The 21,438-nt window shown below is 36.6% G+C and overlaps 2 protein-coding genes across 2 annotated transcripts; both read right to left on the reverse strand.

The window, feature by feature from the left end:
* Positions 1-1,140: 1,140 nt before the first annotated feature.
* On the reverse strand, positions 1,141-16,199 carry LOC100893446 (deleted in malignant brain tumors 1 protein). The gene is made up of 9 exons (XM_030999695.1): positions 15,793-16,199; positions 13,001-13,324; positions 11,274-11,615; positions 10,296-10,640; positions 8,661-8,987; positions 8,176-8,499; positions 6,747-6,877; positions 3,150-3,396; positions 1,141-2,338 (listed from the first exon to the last, which is right to left on the reverse strand). Exons 1-9 carry the CDS (start codon positions 15,872-15,874, stop codon positions 1,779-1,781), a joined length of 2,682 nt encoding a protein of 893 aa, XP_030855555.1. The 5' UTR covers positions 15,875-16,199; the 3' UTR covers positions 1,141-1,778.
* A 3,547-nt stretch (positions 16,200-19,746) lies between these two features.
* Positions 19,747-21,138, reverse strand: LOC115929640 (protein angel homolog 2-like). Its single transcript, XM_030999236.1, is given in 3 exon segments — positions 19,747-19,865; positions 20,805-20,918; positions 20,921-21,138. Coding segments are annotated over 3 exon segments (438 nt in total). The 5' UTR covers positions 21,126-21,138.
* Between the last annotated feature and the right edge of the window lie 300 nt (positions 21,139-21,438).

Below are 21,438 nucleotides of genomic sequence, written 5' to 3' on the forward strand. Positions count from 1 at the left end.
ACATTGTATTGAACGCTATGTAAGCGGAATTTTATTATTATTTATATTATTATTATTATTATAAATATGTTTAACACAAAAGACGAATTTTTACGGAATATCGTCTATGACAATTTTCTTTATCTTTCTCCCTCTTGTTTGACTAGTTCTCTCCCCCACTATTCCCACTTCTCTCTCTCTCTCTCTCTCTCTCTCTCTCTTTCTCTCTCTCCCTCTCTCTCTCTTCTTTCTTCCTCATTACTGTGACACTGACATTTTTTACTATTGAATTAAAAAGTACTGCACTCAAACAATTAACACTTTCAAATACACAATTTCAGTCATTTTCATTTTATTTCTCTAAAAACTAAAGGAAGAAAAATCTTCTCGTTAATCAATAATCTCATACTAGTTAAGGTGTATTTCATCAACTGCGATTTCGACCTCATATTATTTGTATGGGTCTTTGGCATCACAGTCTTTCAATAAAAAAGATGGGTTATCAATATTTCAAAATGATTTAAATATTAATTATTTATATATAGCCTACAAGTATTATTTCTGCGATATAAAACAAGTCTAGTAATATAATTTACTGTGCATTTTTAAAACTTCGCAAGAACTATACACTAAGGTCCAAAGTTTTGGAATTCTTTAAGTAATGAAATAAAAAATGCTCTATCGATTAATACTTTTAAGGAAAAAAAAGAAATTCTTTTCATTACAATCATTTAAACCTTTTTGAAGTATATGTTGTTGTTGTTTTTGTTGAATACAAGTTCATTGTCTACTCGCTGACTCAAACTGTAATTTGATATATTATATTGTGCCTTCTCATGTTTATCTCCTTTCTTATGCGCATTTCACTTTTCTTATCTTCTTCTCTACCCCACATGCAGCTCATCATTTTGTATTATTTTCTGTCCTCCCGATCTCTCACTTCTTTTTTTTTTTGCATTTTCTACTTTTTGTATTATGACCATGTTCTTCCATCTTTGTCATGTAAAGTACTGTCTTGTCCCGTTTTGGTCTATATTGGCATCCCCCTTTTGTGCCTATTTTGTAGTTCTTTTTGTAGTTACGAACTATCATTTGAGGTGTTCACACTTGTACAATCATTGCTTTTTAGTGGACCCCTCTGTTTCCAATATGCATTTCTACATTTGTTGTAAATGTTTATAATTGATTTGTGATGTTGTTTTTTAAAATTAAAATTGAAATTGAATTAACTGCAATGATTGTTTTAAAAGAACATTGCAACGCAAATCTGACCAGTTACACCAAGGCACTACTTTGTAGTAGCTGCATTAGCTGCGGTTGTATCGGTGATTAATCAGACCAGGGACACTTTCACCATGGCTTGTCTCTGTTCATACAAGAATGGACCTTCGGTATTAAGCCCATGTTCATATCCTACCTGCAAGTTTCCGCACCAATGTGGCTGCATCTATAACTAGACTAACTAAACGTACAAATGTGACCCAAAGAACAATGTAATTATAAGACACATTGGTATCACTACATCAATGATTATTAGGGAAACCTTCCATCCAGCAAGACCGGGTTCACTCACGTGTCCTAAAACAGCCAATAAAGAAGCTTCACTGTAATTCACTCCTACTTTCTTCAACATGGCACTTTTTTCCTTTTTCTTTGTATAATTTGTTGTTAGCTCATTGTATGGTAATAATGCAGTGAAAATAAATTGCAGGAGCAGAGGATGGACGTCATCTAAATGTCAGCTTAGCTACTTATTTCAGAGAAAGGGACGATAAACACTTTTTACAGCGCCAGGTATGTTACACATGAGCATCATTTGACGCTAAGGTAACGTCATCAACATTATGAGTGTTCTTTGGGGTGATGGCTTCTGAATGATTGTCAACATCACCAGTGTTATTGTCCTCTGTTAGATTAGTAGGCCTTGCATCTGAGTGATCACCAACGTTCGAGACATTGGTGGGTGTTAGCGATGAATGAATGCTACTATTAGCATCACTGGTAGTCACGTCTTCTGGACGGGTAACGTTGTCATCAGTCGGTTGATCGGTTTGATTTGTTGGTTGGATTACTGAATCATAGCTTGGTGGTAATTCCATAGGAGATGGTGAAGAAGGGACATAAGGAGGTGGTAGTGACGTCACAATTACCGACACAGATCCATTGTTTGTAGATGTGTAGTTTACGTTGTTAGGTGTATTTGTTGATTTAGATCGATGCCGATGATAACAACAGCCAATCACACAGACCAAAGGTAAGATGAAAGCAACAGCTATCAAAAAGACTTCCCACCGATTCAGTCCAGCCCTTGCAGATACCTGTGTCGGAATCCCCCCATTCGAATTCGAAAATGTAGGTACTGCAAAGAGAGCGAACAAATTCGGACATACAAAAAATGATGAAATAATGAGCGCCATTACAATTATTTTTTTTCCTCGCCGACGAAGTCGGAGGGGGAAATAACGCTACCGTCCTTCCGTTTGACCTTATTCCGTCGTAACAAATTCGGTTTTCGTTCCATAACTTTAGTAATGTTAGAAGAATTTTAATGAAATTTAATATGAAGGCACATGGTATCAAAATAAAGCCTAAGTGTGATTTCGGAGTAGGTTGGTCAAAGGTCAAAATTAAGGTATGTCAAAAGATAAAATTAAATCTGGAAGCAATAAAGAAGGTTGAAATGAATTTGATTAAAATATAGGCCTAGTATCCTGGTATAAATACAAATTATACAAGTACTGAATATTTTAGATTGTTCAGTTCAGATCGATTTATTATATTCAATACTTTCATTAAAAATAGACAAAGGTAGACAATATATAAAAGTTTCAAAATGCTATCAATATATTACACGAAAATAACAAATGCGGAGAAGAAAAGAGGAGAAAGTTACACATGTAAATTAAGGAATGTATTTGGAGACAAGACAGGAAGTTGATTTAGTGTATTTTCCATTTTATTTGGATTATCTATGTTTGCCAGAAATATTTTATTGTTTTATTTGACTTTGTATGTTTTTATAAAAGTGGTGAATAGATTCAATTCAATTACATAATTTGATATAGAGCTAAAATAGAAAGATAGAGAGAGACTCGGGGCGATGGGTGAGAATGAAATAAAAAGAGTACAATCATTTCAACTGTGAGGGATGACGTGACGTCCATTGTTACCTGTAACAATGGGTATGCTGTCAATACACTGAACTCCAATGAGACGATTGTTGTAACATACATCAATTTTACCCCATGATGTAAATCGGCATTCAAAGAGATGTTGTTTATTCCGCATGCTAATAAACAAATTATCACACGATTCCAAACGAAACCAAACCCAGCTTGGATCAGGGATGGAGTACGATCCTAGAATGAGACTTCTTGCATATGTGACATCATTATATCCAAGTTCTCTGCAGATTAACTGTGGATTAGTATGGAAGAAAAAGCCAACATCAATTCATTGAATGGCAATAAAATTGTAATCGAATTTTAATCAAAGATGATAATCGAGTTCAGAAAGATCCAATATTGTGTAGAAACTAGAATGCACCCACCCCTGTATATCGTGACTGGAATGATTCAGATAAAGGGTTTTCTTTAGTACATTGAAAAAGGCCGCATTAATCAGGAACGTAAAATAGACTGATTAAAATTAATGATACATGTACTGGAATAAGATGGAACAAGAACGCAATTTCTGGAGTTAAATTAGATAGTTCTTATATATCTATCCAAATATTTTACCACGATACCGAAATAGCCATGACATCGCAATATGTATGAATAAGAATCACATTGAAAATACATGTTCTGACCCGAATTGTTGTATAATAGATTCGCTTCTTTTTCTCTGCATAATGACGCAAGTGAAATATATGACAATTCTTAAAATCAGTCAGTGTTTTTTTCCTCATCCTAACCGTGAGATAAGAGGAAAACGTTATTAGACAGTCGAAGCTAACTATTTAGGGCGACTTCCTTTATTCTTGTGTGTAAACCCCCTCCCCCCGGTGAATTCAGCAGATTATCGATGATAGATATGATTTAACATTGTACAATGAAATATTTGTTTATTTTTGCTTTTTGTAATTTTCAATGAAAGTCTTGAATCCGCCTTCATTATTGATATTTTATTCTTAGTTTGCCTTAAACGATTATTTGGTACATTCACATAGAACTTAGCTTTTGATTTGTATTCGATTTCAATCTTTAATCATATTGTTGTCGAAGCCAACATGACCAATGTGGAAAACAGTTTTGTAACTGGCAATGCTACCCTGTAATAAAAGCAACTACAATTAAATAAATGAATGAAAAACTGACGAACTTTGAAACGAAGCAATCAGAAATATTTTGAAATTTAGCCATGGTATTTTACCACAGTACCAGGGGCAACCGAGTGACTTCCAAAGTGGGGGGGGGGCACCAAGAAAAAAGGGCACGTTCTCGAAAAAGGGCACCTACAAAGGAAAATCTCAAAGCGAAAATATACAATTTTTTTAGACATTGGTATATACCCCTACATTATTATCAGGGATGATTTCAACATTTGTTTAACTTTGTACACCATACAAGATATTGCTTAAGCATCATGCTTTGCAGTTTGGTTTGATTGTCTAAAAAAACTGTTTGCGAGCGAGCGAGGAAAAACTTAAGATGTGTGAGGTCGCAGTGCGAAAAATTACATCTTATAAAAAAGTAAAAAACCCAATCCTAATGGGGTTATAAGCACATTTTTATACCGGAAGACTAAACAGACCTTTGATAAGTAACATAAGTACATCATCTATAGATGGGGGAAATTGCTCTTAGTCGCTTGAAATTAGCTAGTGCGCGTTTAATGATGAGAGGAAAACGGGACACTTATCAGGAAAGAAAAGAAACGTGTTCCAAAGTACAAAGAGTAATTATCAGAGGTAAAAATGGGGCACTTTTTACACCTTCAAAGAGAAGCACTCACCAGGGATGAAAAAAGTCAGTCATGAGAATAGGAAATGACGAATGTCGACGGAAAAGAGGCCCTCATCAGATTTTGATAGGGTCATTTATAAGATATTATTATACATTGTTAAAAGAGAAATTATCAGAGGTGAAAAGAGGCACTTATCGCACCTGAAAAGGGGCAATGACCAGATATGACAAGGGACACTTATGTGAATGAAAAAGGGACACTTGTAATAAAGGAAAAATGGACATTAGTTAAAAGAAAATGGGCACCGATCAGATTTTAAAGGGGCATTTATCGGAGGTGAGATGGGCACCTATCTGAAGTGAAAAGGAGTAACTTCTCGTACCTGGAAAGGGTCATTTACCAGAGAAGGGGCACTTATGAGAAGGGGAAGGCGCTCTTTTTTAAATGGGGCACTTATCATTAGGAAAAGGGGCACTTATTAGAAAGGAAAAGGACACATGTGAAAATATATCCGATCCGAGCTGATCCGAGTTAAAATGGAGTAGATATTAAAAGGGGAAGGGGCACTTCTTACATTGGAAAAGGGGCACTTGTCAAAGTAAAAGAGGCACCTCTCAGATTTAAATAGGACCATTATCAGAGGTGAAGGGGGCACTTATCAAAAGAGAAATGAGGCACTTCTCGTACCTAACAAGAGGCACTTAATAGAGATTCCTTATGAGAAAGGAAAATGGACACTTTTTGCAAAGGAAAATAGGAACTTGTCGAAGGAAAATGGGAAGGGGCACTTTTACAAATTAATAGGGACACTTATAAAAGTAAAAGAGGCACATTTTTAGAGTGGTTGAAAAAGTGGGGGCACTGTGCCCCCCCCCCCCCTCCCCCCCCCCCGAAATTTTTATTCCCAAACAGGTTTGGAATTTCTTATATTTCCGTTCTTCTCAATGGCTGATATGTTCTTCTTCTTTCTTCTTCTTCTTCTTCCAGTATAGTACAGTCCGCCGTTGGCGTATTATCGTACCTTGTGTTTGTCAAGTGCCGAGTGTTCTACGTCATTAGCAGCATGGAAAGAGGTCACAAACAATTCTCGCTACCCTAAATAGGTACGAAAATCTCGAAATTCGCGAGACGAGGTAATTTTCACTCTCTCGGGTCGTCACTACAACTTCCGGTATAGAGTCCCATCCCAAGTCACGGCCTTCATCCACCCCCATTTTTCAGGGTTCTTACGCTTGGAATCATGAGCCCAGCACTGTGCAGCCTCACAAAAGAAAACCATCGTCACTGATGTCAAAAGACGCAAAAAACAACGAATGAAATGTTCAAATAAACGTTGAAATATTTGCGAAAAGAAAACAAGACCGAGCAGACGACATATTCGGTGCATACACGTTGTGTGGCGACGGCGTTTTACGTTTGCGCTATCGCGCGCCTGCACAGGAAGCTGTAATGTCGAAAAGCTATCCCATAATGCAATGCGCGTTTTCAGGATTTTCCCCGGATCTCGGCAGAATCGCTATTTGGGGTAGCGAGAATTAGACTTTGATTTGTTATTGCTTTGCCTCACTATTTATAAAGGCAAAAAAACTGAATAAACTGAGACTTGAACCCACAACTCTGAGATTGTATTACGCTGACCTTACCGATTGAGCCAACGATGGGTTGATGAAGGTGAATCTGCATGATTTCTATAACCCTATCACTCACCCTAACGGTTACGTCATTGCTAATGACCTAACATATCAGCCAATCAGATGACCGGAAATATTAGCATTGACAAACCTGTTTGGGAAAAAAAAATAGCCCCCGGGAGGGCCGCTTCTGCACGGTACTGTTCGGAACACAAAAGAACAACTCACCTCAGCATCCCTAAAGTAATTAACACATACTGATCCCCAGATACCGTCATGGAAAATCTCCACTCTGCCATACTCCATGTTAATCTGACCTTTCTCATTGATCAATCTGATAGGGTGATTCGCCACTGAGACTAGTGGAAATAAAATAATACAATAATAACAGTATATGTACCTAATGATTCGCCAATGAGACTAGTGGAAAATAACATTATAATAACAGTATATGTACCTTATGATTCATCACTGAGAATAGTGGAAAATAACACAATAATAACAGTATATATACCTACTGATTCTCACTCAGACTAGTGGAAAATAACACAATAATAACAGTTTATGTACCTACTGATTCTCACTCAGACTAGTGGAAAATAACACAATAATAACAGTATTTATAAGATGATGACGTAGATCCTAATCAAATGATTGGTTGAAAGCTAGCGTACACGTGGCCAGGCCTTTATTTTTGCCTAACGCGTATTAAATTTGGGTAATAACCGGTCATTGGCGATCATGTTTTGCGATCGAAACCTTTGAGATTTATCGTTTTACTTTTACTCGCGAAAATGGCTGCCGCGAAATTTAAAACGCATTAGTTATCTAAGTTAGATCGAGATCAGTCATATATAGATGTAGACCTAGAATTAGTAATGTACGGACTTTGAGATGAGGGCTATTTATCAAATAACAAGGATCCACGCCACAATTTTATAAAAACAAATAATACACAGCATTTTGTTCGCCTAGGGCGTGTTAGACTGTTCCAAAGGTACCTTGTGTTGGTAATTCTTACTAATGCCCTCACTGCAGTGCATTATTTGTATAATGTACCTAATGTTTCGCCACTCAGACTACTTGGAAAAGCAATATAATATGAATTGTCTCAGAGTAGTCTCTTCCTTGGTATTTATGGTTGATGACAAGAAATTTAGAAGTATAGATTGCTGATGCTTACATGTACTTTTTTCTGTGAAGATTATGTAGAGCTGACGTTTAAAATGGGTGTATTACTCTGTTAAATAATTATGAAATACATTCAGGCGCGTACGCGGGGGGGGGGGGGGTTGGGGTTACCCCCCCCCCCTATTTTTTTTCTTTCTTTTTTAATAAACAAATATTTTTAAAAAATAGTGGTAATATGTGACCTAAAAAAAAGCCTACCTCACCCCCTCCCCCCCTCAACGAAACGAAAGATCGATCGGCCATATTTTCAAATTTTGGACACATAAAAAAAGTGCTCGTACCCCCCCCCCCCCCCCCCCCGCTTATTCAGCGGCTGGCTCAGACGTTGCTGCGAACTGTTTGAGACCAACAAAAAAAATGTCCTCTTACCCCCCCCCCCCCCCCCCCCCTCCTCCGTTGCGAAATTCGGCGTGATGACCCATATGTGTTAAGCAATCATGTTTCCATACTAACAGGGATGACCTACCATGCGGAACACAGACGACTTCAAGTTCATCATCATGAGTGTTTGCTGAGGTATTACCGGTGAAAGTAATACTACAGTCAGTTATCTTGTACTGAAATGAGTAGCACTCTAAATCATCGATGACAATTCTGCCTGTTCCTCTCTCAAATAAGCTATACGTATTGTAGAGATGAAGTGCACCTTCATACCCTAGCTGTTGACATGCTGTATCTCGCTCATAATAAGTGAAGTAATTATCGGTGATGGAGCTCCATTCATTATCAAAATACACTTCCACTCTGCCTTGTTCAGTGTAGACGCTCCCCTCCAAGCGAAGATCGAACTCTGTAAAGAATCCAGTGAGAGGATATTATTACATGCCAGATTCCACAACCGTTTACTAAATAACTAGGATGACTTTTTGATGACCTGCAAACTGCTTCGAGCTACGAGATGAAGTCACAATCAATATTAAAATTATTGGATTTCAAAGTGTTATTTCTTACCTTTTGGAGGTCCACATTTGACTTGAGCTATGTGGTTTATTGGGTCGCATTCTTCGGCGAGGAACTGAGACAAGTGACAATCTCCCAGGTGTTGTTCAGTTCCGTTACAGCGACAGTCCAGGTTTAAAATGGTTCCAGATAATGGTCCAAGTGAAACTGCCTTTTCACTTCGTCCATACTGGTATCCTAGCTGTCGACAGGTCACATTTGCTTCTTTATCACTCCAATCAGGATCACATATTAAACCAGGTTCAGATCTAAATCGGAATTGAACCACACCTTCATAGCTGCTAGATCCACTCAGAAGTCTAACGACGTTTGCTGGATCTACACAATAATTAGACACATAAACCACGATAAAAACAACTACTACTTGAAGCATACATAAAGTGAGAATAGCGCATACCCTGATTAATGCTTTAATCAATATCAGCAGGGTGTTGTCACCATTAGACAATGGCAGGTCGAAGAAATCCGATGTGTCTTGCTTTAGGACTGTACCTTTACCAGGAAAATTGCAGAGATATATTTTATTTGTTATTATATTATATACCTCTCTTTGAAAATCTACCCATCTAATTTGTCGAAATTGCAGTCGTGATTTTAGCCATTCCCCTCAATACCCGCCTACCAGTCAATAGTCCTTTGAAAAGTGCCCTCATACCCGTCTACCGATCAATAGTCTTTTTAAAGATGCCAGTTGCCCCGGGTATTAACAGGCTGCATTAATCAATTGTGCTCAGATCCCCATTGGTTCACGTGTTAAAATTGTCTTTGTGCGAGCGCGGACCCCATACAGTGCTTTTTGCCTGCGATTCCCAAATGGTTGAAACTTTCAGTCATTTTTCCAGCAAAGATAAACAGTTTCTCAGATTTTCCGTGATGTTGTAACCAGTCTTTACTCAATAAAAGGATAAGGTAAGAATTTTTGGTAGGTGTCGTGGTCTAGTGGATACGTCACCGGACTTTGGGTCGCATGGTTCCCGGTTCGAGTACCGTCCTTTGGCAAGACATTAATCTACATTTTGACATACTCCACCAAAGTGAGGTAAATGGGTACCCGATAGGAAGAAATTCCTTGAATGCCTGAGCACCTTTTAATGGTAACTCGGTTAAAGCCGGGGTAATAATATGATTGCAGGGCTCTATATCAGGGAGAACAGTATGAATACTGATGCGGCTACCCTGGGTAAACAAGACATGATATTATTATTATTATTATTATTATTATTATTATTATTATTATTATTATTATTATTATTATTATTGTTATTATTCGGCATATAAAAGACTGCTTTAATATTCGACTGCTTTAATATTCGAGGTCTAGCTGTTCTATAGGCTCTCGAGAAATTGCACATCTTGCCATGACCCCTCGGCAGCTGGCTTCTCGAAGCAGTCGATATCTCTATAAATTTCCACATGGAATAGGAGGAATTAAATCAAAGTTTAAATAATCCAATCTCAATATTCACTTATCAAGAGTGAATGGGGTACAATACTCGGGTAAATTCTGACTTTTGTCGGTTCATATGTTTTCTTTCATACATGTTAGCTTATATCATCCTACAGAGTAATTAATATTTATCATAAATACTATTAATTCATTTACACATGTTGCTTCATGATACTTACCATTACAGATGACACCTGCAGCGCGTTGAACTTGATTATGATGTGGATGTGAGGTACAGCTTTGAACCTTAGCCCAACCTAAAGACTGACAATCTCCAACGCGAGACTCGTTACCAAAACAGTTCACCTCGTCCAGTAAGACTCGCCTATCCTCTCCGACTATAGTAGGTCCATGGTCTAATGATATGGCTTCCAATGCTCCCAATGGAAACCCAAGTTCTTTACACGCAACATGAGCAGCATTAATATTCCAACTGAGTGAAGAACAAATGCTTCCCCATGTCCCACCGTGATACACCTCAACTCGACCTTGATTAGAGTATTCTCCATCTTCCAATCGAATCACTGCAAAGCGAATGATATAATTGGTAGAAAGACTTCAAATAGAAGACAGAAGAGAGACAAGGTAATACATGAAACTTTGATTATACAACTAAAGAAACATGATGATAGCTACTCGTATTTTTTGTAGTTAAGTAAATAAAACGTGATTTTTTTTTCTCCAAACTGTTTGATGTAAGTCAAAAAGGGTCGATATAGATATTTCTTCGTTTTTCTAATATCAGTTTACATACGTAAAAGGAAATTAGAGCAATTAAGAAAAGCCAGCTCTGTACGCCTGCATTTTCAAGAAATTGCGTAGTTTGATATTTTAGAAATGTTTCCCAATAATTCACAGATGGATAAGTATTTCATTAATTTCATTTCATTTCATTTTGATTATGATATAGAAATCATTTTCGTTACGTAAATCTGATTGGCCCATAAAGATTCTTTACTTTTCGTAATTTCTGTTAAATATTACTAATGATATCCTACAAAAGCAAATGACGTTTATAGGCAATAAAATTCCAATCGAGTCCAAAATTGAATTTGTATTATAATTTCTAAAAATATATATAAGATTAGCATCATTCTGCTCTGTGTTACGTTCAGTGTGTCTGTATATTCAATACTATATTGTTAAGCTCAACTCACGTTTTGTATCGCATACTACTCCGGCATCCTCGCCATGTGTACAGTCATGGACACCCCATCCTTTTGTGACCCGGCAATCTCTTAAATGTCTCTCGTCTCCAACACAACTGAGGTCATCAAGAAGAATAGGACCAGAGCCAGGACCAAAGATCGGCTGTGTGTTGGGATAACCTACGTTGACTATGGCTTCTAAAGCATCTGGGTATCCTAGCTGTCTACATGCTACTCCTGCATCGGTCTTATCCCATCCATCATCACATATTGTACCCCAGTCTCCAGATTCTCCCAGAATCTCAACACGACCCTCTCCAGGTCCAGACCCATTAGCTATACGAAGGCTTCCTGCAGAAATATCAAATGATATTGCATATCGCTCACAGATGAATGGCAGTTTTGAAAAATACCATTTTATCTCTAAACTAAATCAATATGATGGATGAAGTGTGCTATGAAATATTCAGAGAGCCCAATTTCTGATTGAAGACCGCACGAGATCAATAACCTAGGTTTAAAAAATCAATTACATTATGTATTTTAATGAATTATTCAATTGTTTAAGAGTTAAGAAGAACTTCTTCATCCATGAAACTATGAAGCAGATCCAAAGAATAAAGCTTTATTTAGTACTGTCTTTCGACCTCTATAATCAAAGCTTTATAATATCCCAGCAATGCAGCACGATTACGAGTTCTTAAGCTAGGCCTCTACAGAGTGAGTCAGAAAAAATGTCCCACTTTTTAAAAGTTGAATTGTTTGAAGTATGAATATCTAATCATGGGTTTTGATATGTCTTGATAGAGTTATTCTCCCAGTACATCGAGGTACCATTTTCATTTGAACCTCTGCATGCATGACTGAACATCAGACAATCTTTACAAGACTGCCAGATCTCACAAGTTACTGGGTGAGGAATAAACAGTACATTGAACAAAGACAGTCAGACAGACAGACACACACACACACAGACACAAACTAATGCAAACACACGCACACACACACACACACACACAACACACATGGTGACAATTGTGTCATAATTTCCCCTTTTCTGATTAAGCATATATTTTTATCAAGATCGCTGAATGTTTAAGTGGCATAACCCTGACAATGTTTCCCTTTAGTACACATTCACTACCTACATCATGTCATCATCATCATCATTGCCACCATCTTAATCTATATCTATATCATCATCATCATCATGCAGCACAACATCTGCCAATACGCACCAAGGACAGCGGCCACTCAACTTTTCGTACGAGAAGAAGAATTTCCGACAAAAAGTAACAGTTTGGTGGGCCTTATCGGGAATGGAACGATCATGTATGGGCGTGTGCGTTGCCTGTGCGTGTGTTTTCTTGCGTGTGCGTGTGTGTTTGTGTCCTTTTTTTTTTTTTTGTGTTTTTATGTCTGTCTGGCTGTCTTTGTTCAAAACACTATTTTATTCCTCACAGCAACTTGGCGCAAGTGAGATCTGACAGACTTGTAAAGATTGTCTGATGTTAAGTCATGCATGTAGAGATTCAAATGAAAATGGTACCTAAATGTACTGGGAGGATAACTCTATCAAGACATATCATGAAACCCATGATTAAATATTCATACTTCAAACAGTACAACTTTTAAATTGGGACATTTTTTCTGACTTATTCTGTATAAGAGAGAGGTTTCAATAAAAACGTGCTTTATATAGATGTATTTTAAATTTGAACCATGGTGTTTCATACCTTGTGCTGTACATGTAACACCTGCACCTTTCCCAGAATGTGGGCATTCAGAACCCACATCACTGTAGCTACATTGAAGAAGATGGTCCTCTAACCCTGTACAAGTCAACTCATCATAAGCAGATGCATTCCCAGCGTCACCAAAGTATCCCGATAGTAATGCTAGATCAGCTCCAGTATAATTCAGATATTTACAGATGACAGTCGCATCTTCGATTCCCCAAAGGCTGTCACAAATTGAAGCTAAAGGGAAGCCGGTTGATATCACTTCAACTCGACCTTCAGATTCATACGTACCATCCACAAGACGATAGGTTGTCGTGCCTGTAGAACAAACAAGCGACATAGGAATGAATTGATGATAGTCATTAATTACTGGTACTTGGTTAATGAGATGGTTCTTTTGTTCAGGGCTTGCACTTGCTCGCAACTCTCCCTTCAACATGTAAACTCTCTAACCAAGTGTCAATGTATTTATTCATTAAAATCATAATCGATAAAGCTGGTGCTATTTGGTTGATTTAATGTATTAAATGTTTGTGACTGTGATCACGTCTTAACCCTAAAAAGGCCGGGCTATTTGAGGTCTTAGTAGGGCCGGGGGGGGGGCATTATGGCTCCCCTTAAGATCTCAGCTGCAAAGCGGCCGATCGCCACGAAAATTTGCACACATGGCAAGTGAAGTGTATAGAATAATATGATAATTTCAATTTTTTGAAAAATTCACTCATTTGCATATTTATGGTAATTTATGCAAATAAAGTCATACAAATCACATTTGTACCTATAAATCATATATTATTCATATTTAAGCATTCTTTTTCACTACATATATTCATTAGACCATTCTGAATAATAATACGACAACAAATTTCGGAAAAGCCAGCTTATTCCTTATGTTATCCTTTGTTTTGATATTTTCTTATGTATTTCATTGTTTTTTTTAACTTATGTATTTCATTGTTTTTGTTGTTTTATTTCATTTCTTACTACAATTTAACTATTTTGACTCCCAAAACAACCACCTAAACTTTAAACAAGACCCAATAACCCATGTTTGATCTGTTTTTAGGAAAAATTACTTTTCCATATGTTTTGTACACAAATCACGAAAATGAGCGATTTTCGGGCTGACATGCAAAGACGAAAGGTCGCGTGACCTTGTAACCGTAGGTCCGATTTTCAAAAAAATTCTTTTAAAAGTTGCGCAAGACTCGAAAAAAAAAAGTCAGCGAGCGGCGGGGCGCCATCCATATGCGTTCTCGAGCAATCAGAAAAATCGTGGAGGGGGGCATAATGCCCCCCTCCCGGCCTTATTAGAGTTAATGAAGATCATGAAACTTATTTTCTCTGTCTCACAGTAGTGAATAAAGGGAAAAAAAGCTATAAAAGGGCAATGGCTAGCAAATAAGATAAGCGACCTGTTTCCTTGCAACTTACTGCTTTCCACGATTGAAATAGCTTTCATTTTCGTTTTGAAAATTGAAAACTTTTATCAAACATTCGTTCTTGCAAACAAGGCTTCCCTTATTAGAAGAACTTAAAGGCCCACTGCACTACTTGTAGCTACTTGCGCCCTCTATATAACAAACAATGACTAATCGGTGACCATTGGTCCCCCATGATCCTCCTTTTCTTATGTTAACTGAGGGCTGAGTTGATGAGATAACCACCTGTCCAGTGACCTTGCAGGGCAGTCTAATCCCTCCTATAAACTACGGCAGATAAGCTTTAAATGGGAAGGTTTTGTATTATGTTCTCTTTGACTTTAACAAGACTATTATGTGTTGGAGAGAACAGTGGTGAGTTGTTATTTGTTTGCATTAATTAATTAATAAAAGCCCCTCAAAAGACAGTGTTGGCATCCCCAAATTTGCCAACAAATTTAATGGCAAAATTTCAATTAAATTGTATCATAATTTGAAAGAGGATGTCATTTAGAAACACTTGTACAAAGATTTTACCCCAAAATATGTTTGAAGACAAATATTGATAAAAGAATACGTAATTTGGGTTTTCTGTTGTACGCAGATTTTTTTTTTTTTTTTTTTTTTTTGTATTCTTTTATCAATATTCGACTTCAAACACATTTGTTTTGAAAATCCTTTCAGAAATGTGTTTTATATGACTGCCTGATACAATTTACGTGAAATTATTGGTGCTCCCAACACTTTAGAGGAGGTTTAAGGGTTTAAAATCTACTTGATAATGTATACGAGAGGGAAATGAAGCATGATATTGAAAGGTGAGCCCTTTAAATGGCGTTGCCGTAGAAAATAATTATGTACAAGGTTGTCATTAAGTAGGCCCATTGCTGCAGTGCAATGATGTATATTTTCTGTACGAGTTTATTAAAAGGGGCTATAGTTTGCCCGGCTGTGTCCAATCCCCCCCCCCCTTCATTTCAGCTCACAATCTATACTATCATTGTATTTTGACAAATATTGCTCAAAGAACTTGTCCGACCTAGCAACAAATCGTCTCTGCCACCTGGGGTGTGTGTTTAATACATGGTATTTGTTGCCATAATAATGCCAGAATGTTGGTATTGCAAAATCATATTTCAATGAATCATACTCTCCTTCTCAACAGCACCCTCCCCCCCCCCCCCGAATCTCTCTCTCTCTCTCTCTCTCTCTCTCTCTCTCTCCTCTTTCTCTCCTCTCTCTCTCTCTCTCTCTCTCTCTTTCAGTCTCACTTTCTCTCTTAATATATTTATCTGTCTATACAGACACACTGAACGTAACACAGAGCAGAATGATGCCTACATAAATTATGCGTGTTAATCTCACCTTGTACAGGTGTCCCTCTGTGAATGAAAGCCATACCGTAGAATATTAAGATATACATGTATACCATAGTCATCCCGCCCATCGTTTAGCTGACAGATGTATTGATGTACTGTTCTATGGTGCCGGTACTCTAGTCGGTACTCTAATGGAATAGTAGTAATTTCTCAGCTTCACCTAATGCATGCTACTCCAAACGGATCATACAGAATAATTTATCTCGCGCACGAATAGTAAAAAGGCCTTCTATTATGTCGGTACTTGTTGAATTAGCGTTTAATACCTTTGCAACCGTACCATCGCGTACCATAAAATATTCAATTCTGCATATCGGAAAAGCACACAAATGTGAAATATTATTGCGTTTTTGTCAAATCATTGTTGGTTGTGATACGGTAGGTCGCACAGTTTCAAAAGCAAACGAGACGATAAACAAACACGAAGGGGCCATTGAGAGAGGATAGAGAGAAAGAGATAGAGAGAGACAGAGAGAGAGACAGAGAGACAGAGAGAGAGAGAGAGAGAAAGAGAGAGGAACTGTATAGGCGGCAGAGGGAACGTCACACATTTTGGTGGAATAGAAAAGAAACAGAGAATCGAGATTTCATTCAGAAAGAGAGACAGAATTAGAGTGAGTCATATAGACTGACATACTGGAGAAAGACAAATATATTATACAAATACACGTATACGTAAACAGTAGTAACGTATGAGAACAAGTGGAGCATGTGTGTGTGTGTGTGTGTGTGTGTGTGGGGGGTGATTGTTATTATTATTGTCATCATCATCATCATTATTTTTACTAGTACTAATGTTGTATTATTTTGTATTATATCTTTGTGTTTTGAAAAGGGAGATATAAAGGCCTCAATGTAACTGCTTTTAGATACATTCATACATGTATTTTATATCACACTTCTACTACAGGTTTAACTGTTTCATGGAAATAACGATTTCGATGTGATGATTAAAGGGACTTGGTAACTTTGTTCAGATGAGAGAAAATGGTGCTAAGGTAGTGACTTTAATGTTAGATGTACAATTAAAGATAATCTGAAAGTTTGAGTGAAAACAGACCATTAATAATGATAAAAATTGGGAAAAACTGATCTGATCGATTCCTTAATTCTCCCAACTATATTATTGCAATTTAATTACATATTAGGTGAATGTAAATCGTCACAAAGGAGGGAGTTGGCTCTATATACCATTCAAGACATTTAAGTGTTGACAGATTTTTTTAAAATCTGTCTTATATCTTATTTTCATGGAAAAAACGATTGGGAAAATTCAATGTAAGAGGGTGTCGCACAGTGACACCCTCAAAGAAAACCATAAATTTTCTTGTGGTTTGAGAATTTTTTCAGGATTTTGTGCATGTTACAGGGTTAGTACAGTAGAAGGAATAAAGTACATTTATACACAAATTATGCAACTTTTTCATCAACCTTCAACAATGTTAATGAGTCACATTAATGCCTCACAAGATCCCACACTATATGTACAGCAAAACATGATTAAAGTGATTCATGTTTTGAATTTTTGTTATGAAGAGCCATATAAACACAGCCTTTGTCATAATTAGGTAATAACTTTGATTGAACATCATTCATCATCTCATCCGATATGTCAAGATAGGCTGATTGGTTGAAGTACATGCATACACAAATCAAGACACGCAATATAGAATGTGGACAAATCAAATCAGAAATATATCAGCTTCGTCTCTTTTATTTCAACAAATTTGCAACTGTGAAAAACAATGCCTCAATATGAATTCTTAGTCTGCAAAAAATCATTTAAATAAACTATACATTTCCTGGAGTAGTATGAATGAATTTGATTGTTTATCTCAACATGCTAACACTCTGTACACATAAATAGTTCAAACTCAATATTTCTGTTTTGTCTGAATAATGTCTGTTGAAATTAAGATAACTACTATTTTAAAGGTATTATGTCCCCTTTGCAGGGCAAACAAATGAAAAGGTTAAATTCGAACGGCATTTGAAAGATAATACTAATTTAGAACTTCCCTAACAAAAGGGGCTGAAAATGTCTTTAAGTGGGAAAATAACGACTATTAGTTTGTGAATTTTCAGACCATTGTAAGAATGGTCGTACGTTTTGTGCTGCACAAAGATTAAATCAGCTTAAATTGGGCAATTATAAGTAGTGGGTTATTGATGTAGACAATTGCTCATGCTCATGTGAAGTCTAGCAAGTAAACGGGTTTCCTTGCATAATTTGAATATTAGGACACTACTTAAGGTAAAATTTCACAGATAGGGCAAACATGACATATTCATAATTCCTCAATATGTTCTACAGAATTTGATGGGGCTGCAAAAGGGACATGGTATCTTTAAAGCTCACTTGTTCATACATGTACTTATTGTTGATATATCCTACATTCATCAATACCCCCAGGTCAAAGGTCAACCAATCATCAATACCATACATGTAACTGGCCTATGCCCAGATTGAAAGTACAGCTACCACAACCAATTCAGAACCTAAGTACATAATACAGGATTAATGAGGTAGTAGAAAGAAGGGTATTTACCCCCTTATATCTCTGAGTAATGATGATCATTTTCAGTAACCCTGACATATCACAATGAATTGGATATTAATAATAATAATGAATTAAGGAATGTAAATTTAGCTAAAACTTTGTTGAGAAGAAGGATAAATAGTAAACACCATTCTCTTAATAAAAAACATACATTTATTGGAGATGAGTACTGAAACTCATGAGGGGAAGTGCACTTGTTTATGATCAACATGAATTATATTTACAAATCATAACTATAATTTATCATTATCTATAAAGAATTGCCTGAGCTGTGCCTGAGCAATGGTATCTGACTGCTTAGCTTTGATAGTTTAATTGCGACAAACCAAAAAGGGTTAAAAAGTGTGAAACAGGCGACAAGCAGATGTTGATATAACCCATCATTGTAATGCCTTGAGTACTAAGTTGATGAAATAGTAAGACATGTACACGTATACATTTCCATTGTGCAAATAGTTAAGATTCATGACTTTGCTCTCCTTTGCTCAGGGTATATTTGCCAAAGCACTGAGTCATCAACTTTCTATGGACTTTTTTTAGAGGCGTGGACTACTACGGTAATCTTATGTTTGTGTGCTTTTCAGGGCATACGTTAATTCTGTTAGAGCGACTTAGCAAAATACTTTCAAGACAGCACAGGGTGGCCATATTCAAGGCAAAGAGTTGGGACCTGAGAGACCTGTATAACTTCATGAAGAATCTACGATAAATGTATATAAAAGGACATCATATAAATAACAGCTGTCCAGAGTGAAGTTTTCTTTTACAAGGTTAAAATGTCAACTCTATCCTCCAGGTTGTTTTGGACAAAATTCTTTAAAGTGACTTGTAAAACTATAAAATTAACAATAAAATACCTTTCATCTCAATTAGGTTTCATTTGGCATTTCATTTAATAACATACTACTGCACAAAAGATCTAGCTTATACTTAAAATCATCATCTCAAAAATGTTGAAATCAATTGGTATTCAAAAAATGTAATTATAAAACACAAGTATTCAGTCCATTGTAGTAAGGCGTAGGTAGCTTGGAGACTGAGAGAAGAGAGATAATTAGATGTCCAATGAACTTTAGGCAGTCCACCCATAGCTCTGACTTCACCGTCAGTCCATTGTAGTAAGGCGTAGAGTAGCTTGGAGAGAGAGATGATCAGATGTCCAATGAACATTAGGTAGTCCTCCCATGGCTCTGACTTCACCATCAGTAAAGAGAGTAAGCCGTTTGACAAGCGAAAGATTACTTGTGAAGTTTGGTGTACCTAGAGGTTTATATGGACTTCCTGCTTTAGATGACATTGATTCGCTGTAGAAGATATAGTCCACTGTACAGTTTGTACTTGAATGATTGGTGGTGATTTCATAGTTGCCATGGCAATGATCATAGACGGAAGAAAAGAAGAAAGGATGGATGAGTGTGTCCCTGGCTGTCATCAGGCAGGACACAATGATCAGCAGGACGATCTCTTGAATTCTGTCGATTATGCCTTGGAGCACCACCTGTATGCAAAGTACAAAGATAATACCAAAAATGAGAATTTACATCAATTAATCTAATAAACTTCATCTTAATAGATTAAAGTTAAAAGATTCAGGTCAACAGCTTTTATCAATAAAAATGTTAGTCACCTATTCCCAGGCAAGAAGTGGATAGTAAACTCAAGGTGAGTTAGGATCTATTTCATAAGAAAACATCATCATATTTTAAATCTATGCAAAATAAACAACGTTTTTTTTGTAACTTTGTTTCCATGAATATTAACTTTCAGTTATGCTTCTTCCATCTTACTTTCACACCTATACTCTACTTATACAAGATTTCTCTAATTATCAGGATTCAGTATCATAAGAGACATTCTAAATCACAGTTATAAGTGTTAACTTTCAGAATAATGCTGGTTTTTTATATACATTTTTTGTCATAATATTATACATGTAACTTATTTATCTGAACTTGCAATGTATTCTCGCAAGCATTATGTTATAATTTTTTAACATTGCTATATGTTTTAAGTGCTTTTATTGTGAACTGAATGTAGTTCAGCCCGTGGGCTGCTATTTTCACTATTTCCAACAAACCATTCAGTTGATGCCCTGAGCTCATTGATTTAAATACTGAGGATTACAGCCTTAAATAGGGTAATGATGGCTGTATAAAACAGACGTGTGCAAACAGATAGAAAAACATAAATTACTTTAGATTAAAATCAAACAACATGGATATCTTATAAACTCATTTAGCAAAATAATAACATTTCCATTTTTTTTTTTCCCAGCCGAGTAAAAGAAGAAAGCACTTATTTATTTATTTAGCCATTTTTTTTTCCAAAAATGAAAAGAACACAAACTAAAAAGTCTACCAAAGCTACTTTGCCAATGCCCTTTATTTAATTTTAACAGATTACAAAACTTCCACGAGAAAGAGGATAAGAACCCAACCTGAATTTCTAGATGATTGTGTCATGACATCAGTGTCTTCATAACGGCAGTGTGAGCTAACTCCAATCTCCTTGGGCCATAGAGGGCTTCTCATGAGTACTCTTGCTCGTCCATCTCCTGTCCTGATACATCCACGCCGGCCATACCTTGATACGTGACATGACCTTCCTTGATAAACTTGTACAAAGGAGAGTGCGGAACACTGTTGAAATCACCACACAGTACTAGAGGATGATAGGTATTCTCAGTGGACTCTTGATTGGTGTTAGAAAGTCTCTCTATCTCGGCAAAGAGCAAACCTGAATGAAGACAATAAGACATGATTATCTTGACAGTGATAAAAAGGTTAACAAACCAGGCCAGTATAGAAGCTGATATGAAATGGTACCTATTATATTACACATAGGAATATGGAGTGCATAGGTAACTAGTAGGATTACTCCTTGAAATGGATGACATGATGAAACAGTTGTTGCTGAAACTACAAAAGGTTAATAGTTTCAAGGCTATTTGGAAAAGCACATAGAGACAAGGGCATATCATAATGTAATATGCCCTTGCCCTATATAAGAACAGAAGTTTATCATAATTACTATAACAAATAGTTTATACTGAAATATGCATCTGAATCAAG

This window comes from Strongylocentrotus purpuratus, unplaced genomic scaffold (genome assembly GCF_000002235.5).
Source record: "Strongylocentrotus purpuratus isolate Spur 01 unplaced genomic scaffold, Spur_5.0 spur5_scaffold_5, whole genome shotgun sequence".
NCBI lineage: Eukaryota > Metazoa > Echinodermata > Echinoidea > Camarodonta > Strongylocentrotidae > Strongylocentrotus > Strongylocentrotus purpuratus.

Bases quoted from the DNA above. Each gene is read 5' to 3' on its own strand.
- LOC100893446 (XM_030999695.1), bottom strand. From the start codon at position 15,874: ATGGGCGGGATGACTATGGTATACATGTATATCTTAATATTCTACGGT. The intron at 8,988-10,295 runs GTAAGTATCATG...ATTATTGTGTAG, and splicing joins TGCAGGTGTCATCTGTAATG to ATCCAGCAAACGTCGTTAGA. The intron at 2,339-3,149 runs GTAACAATGGAC...CTCTCTTTGCAG, and splicing joins CAGCATACCCATTGTTACAG to TACCTACATTTTCGAATTCG.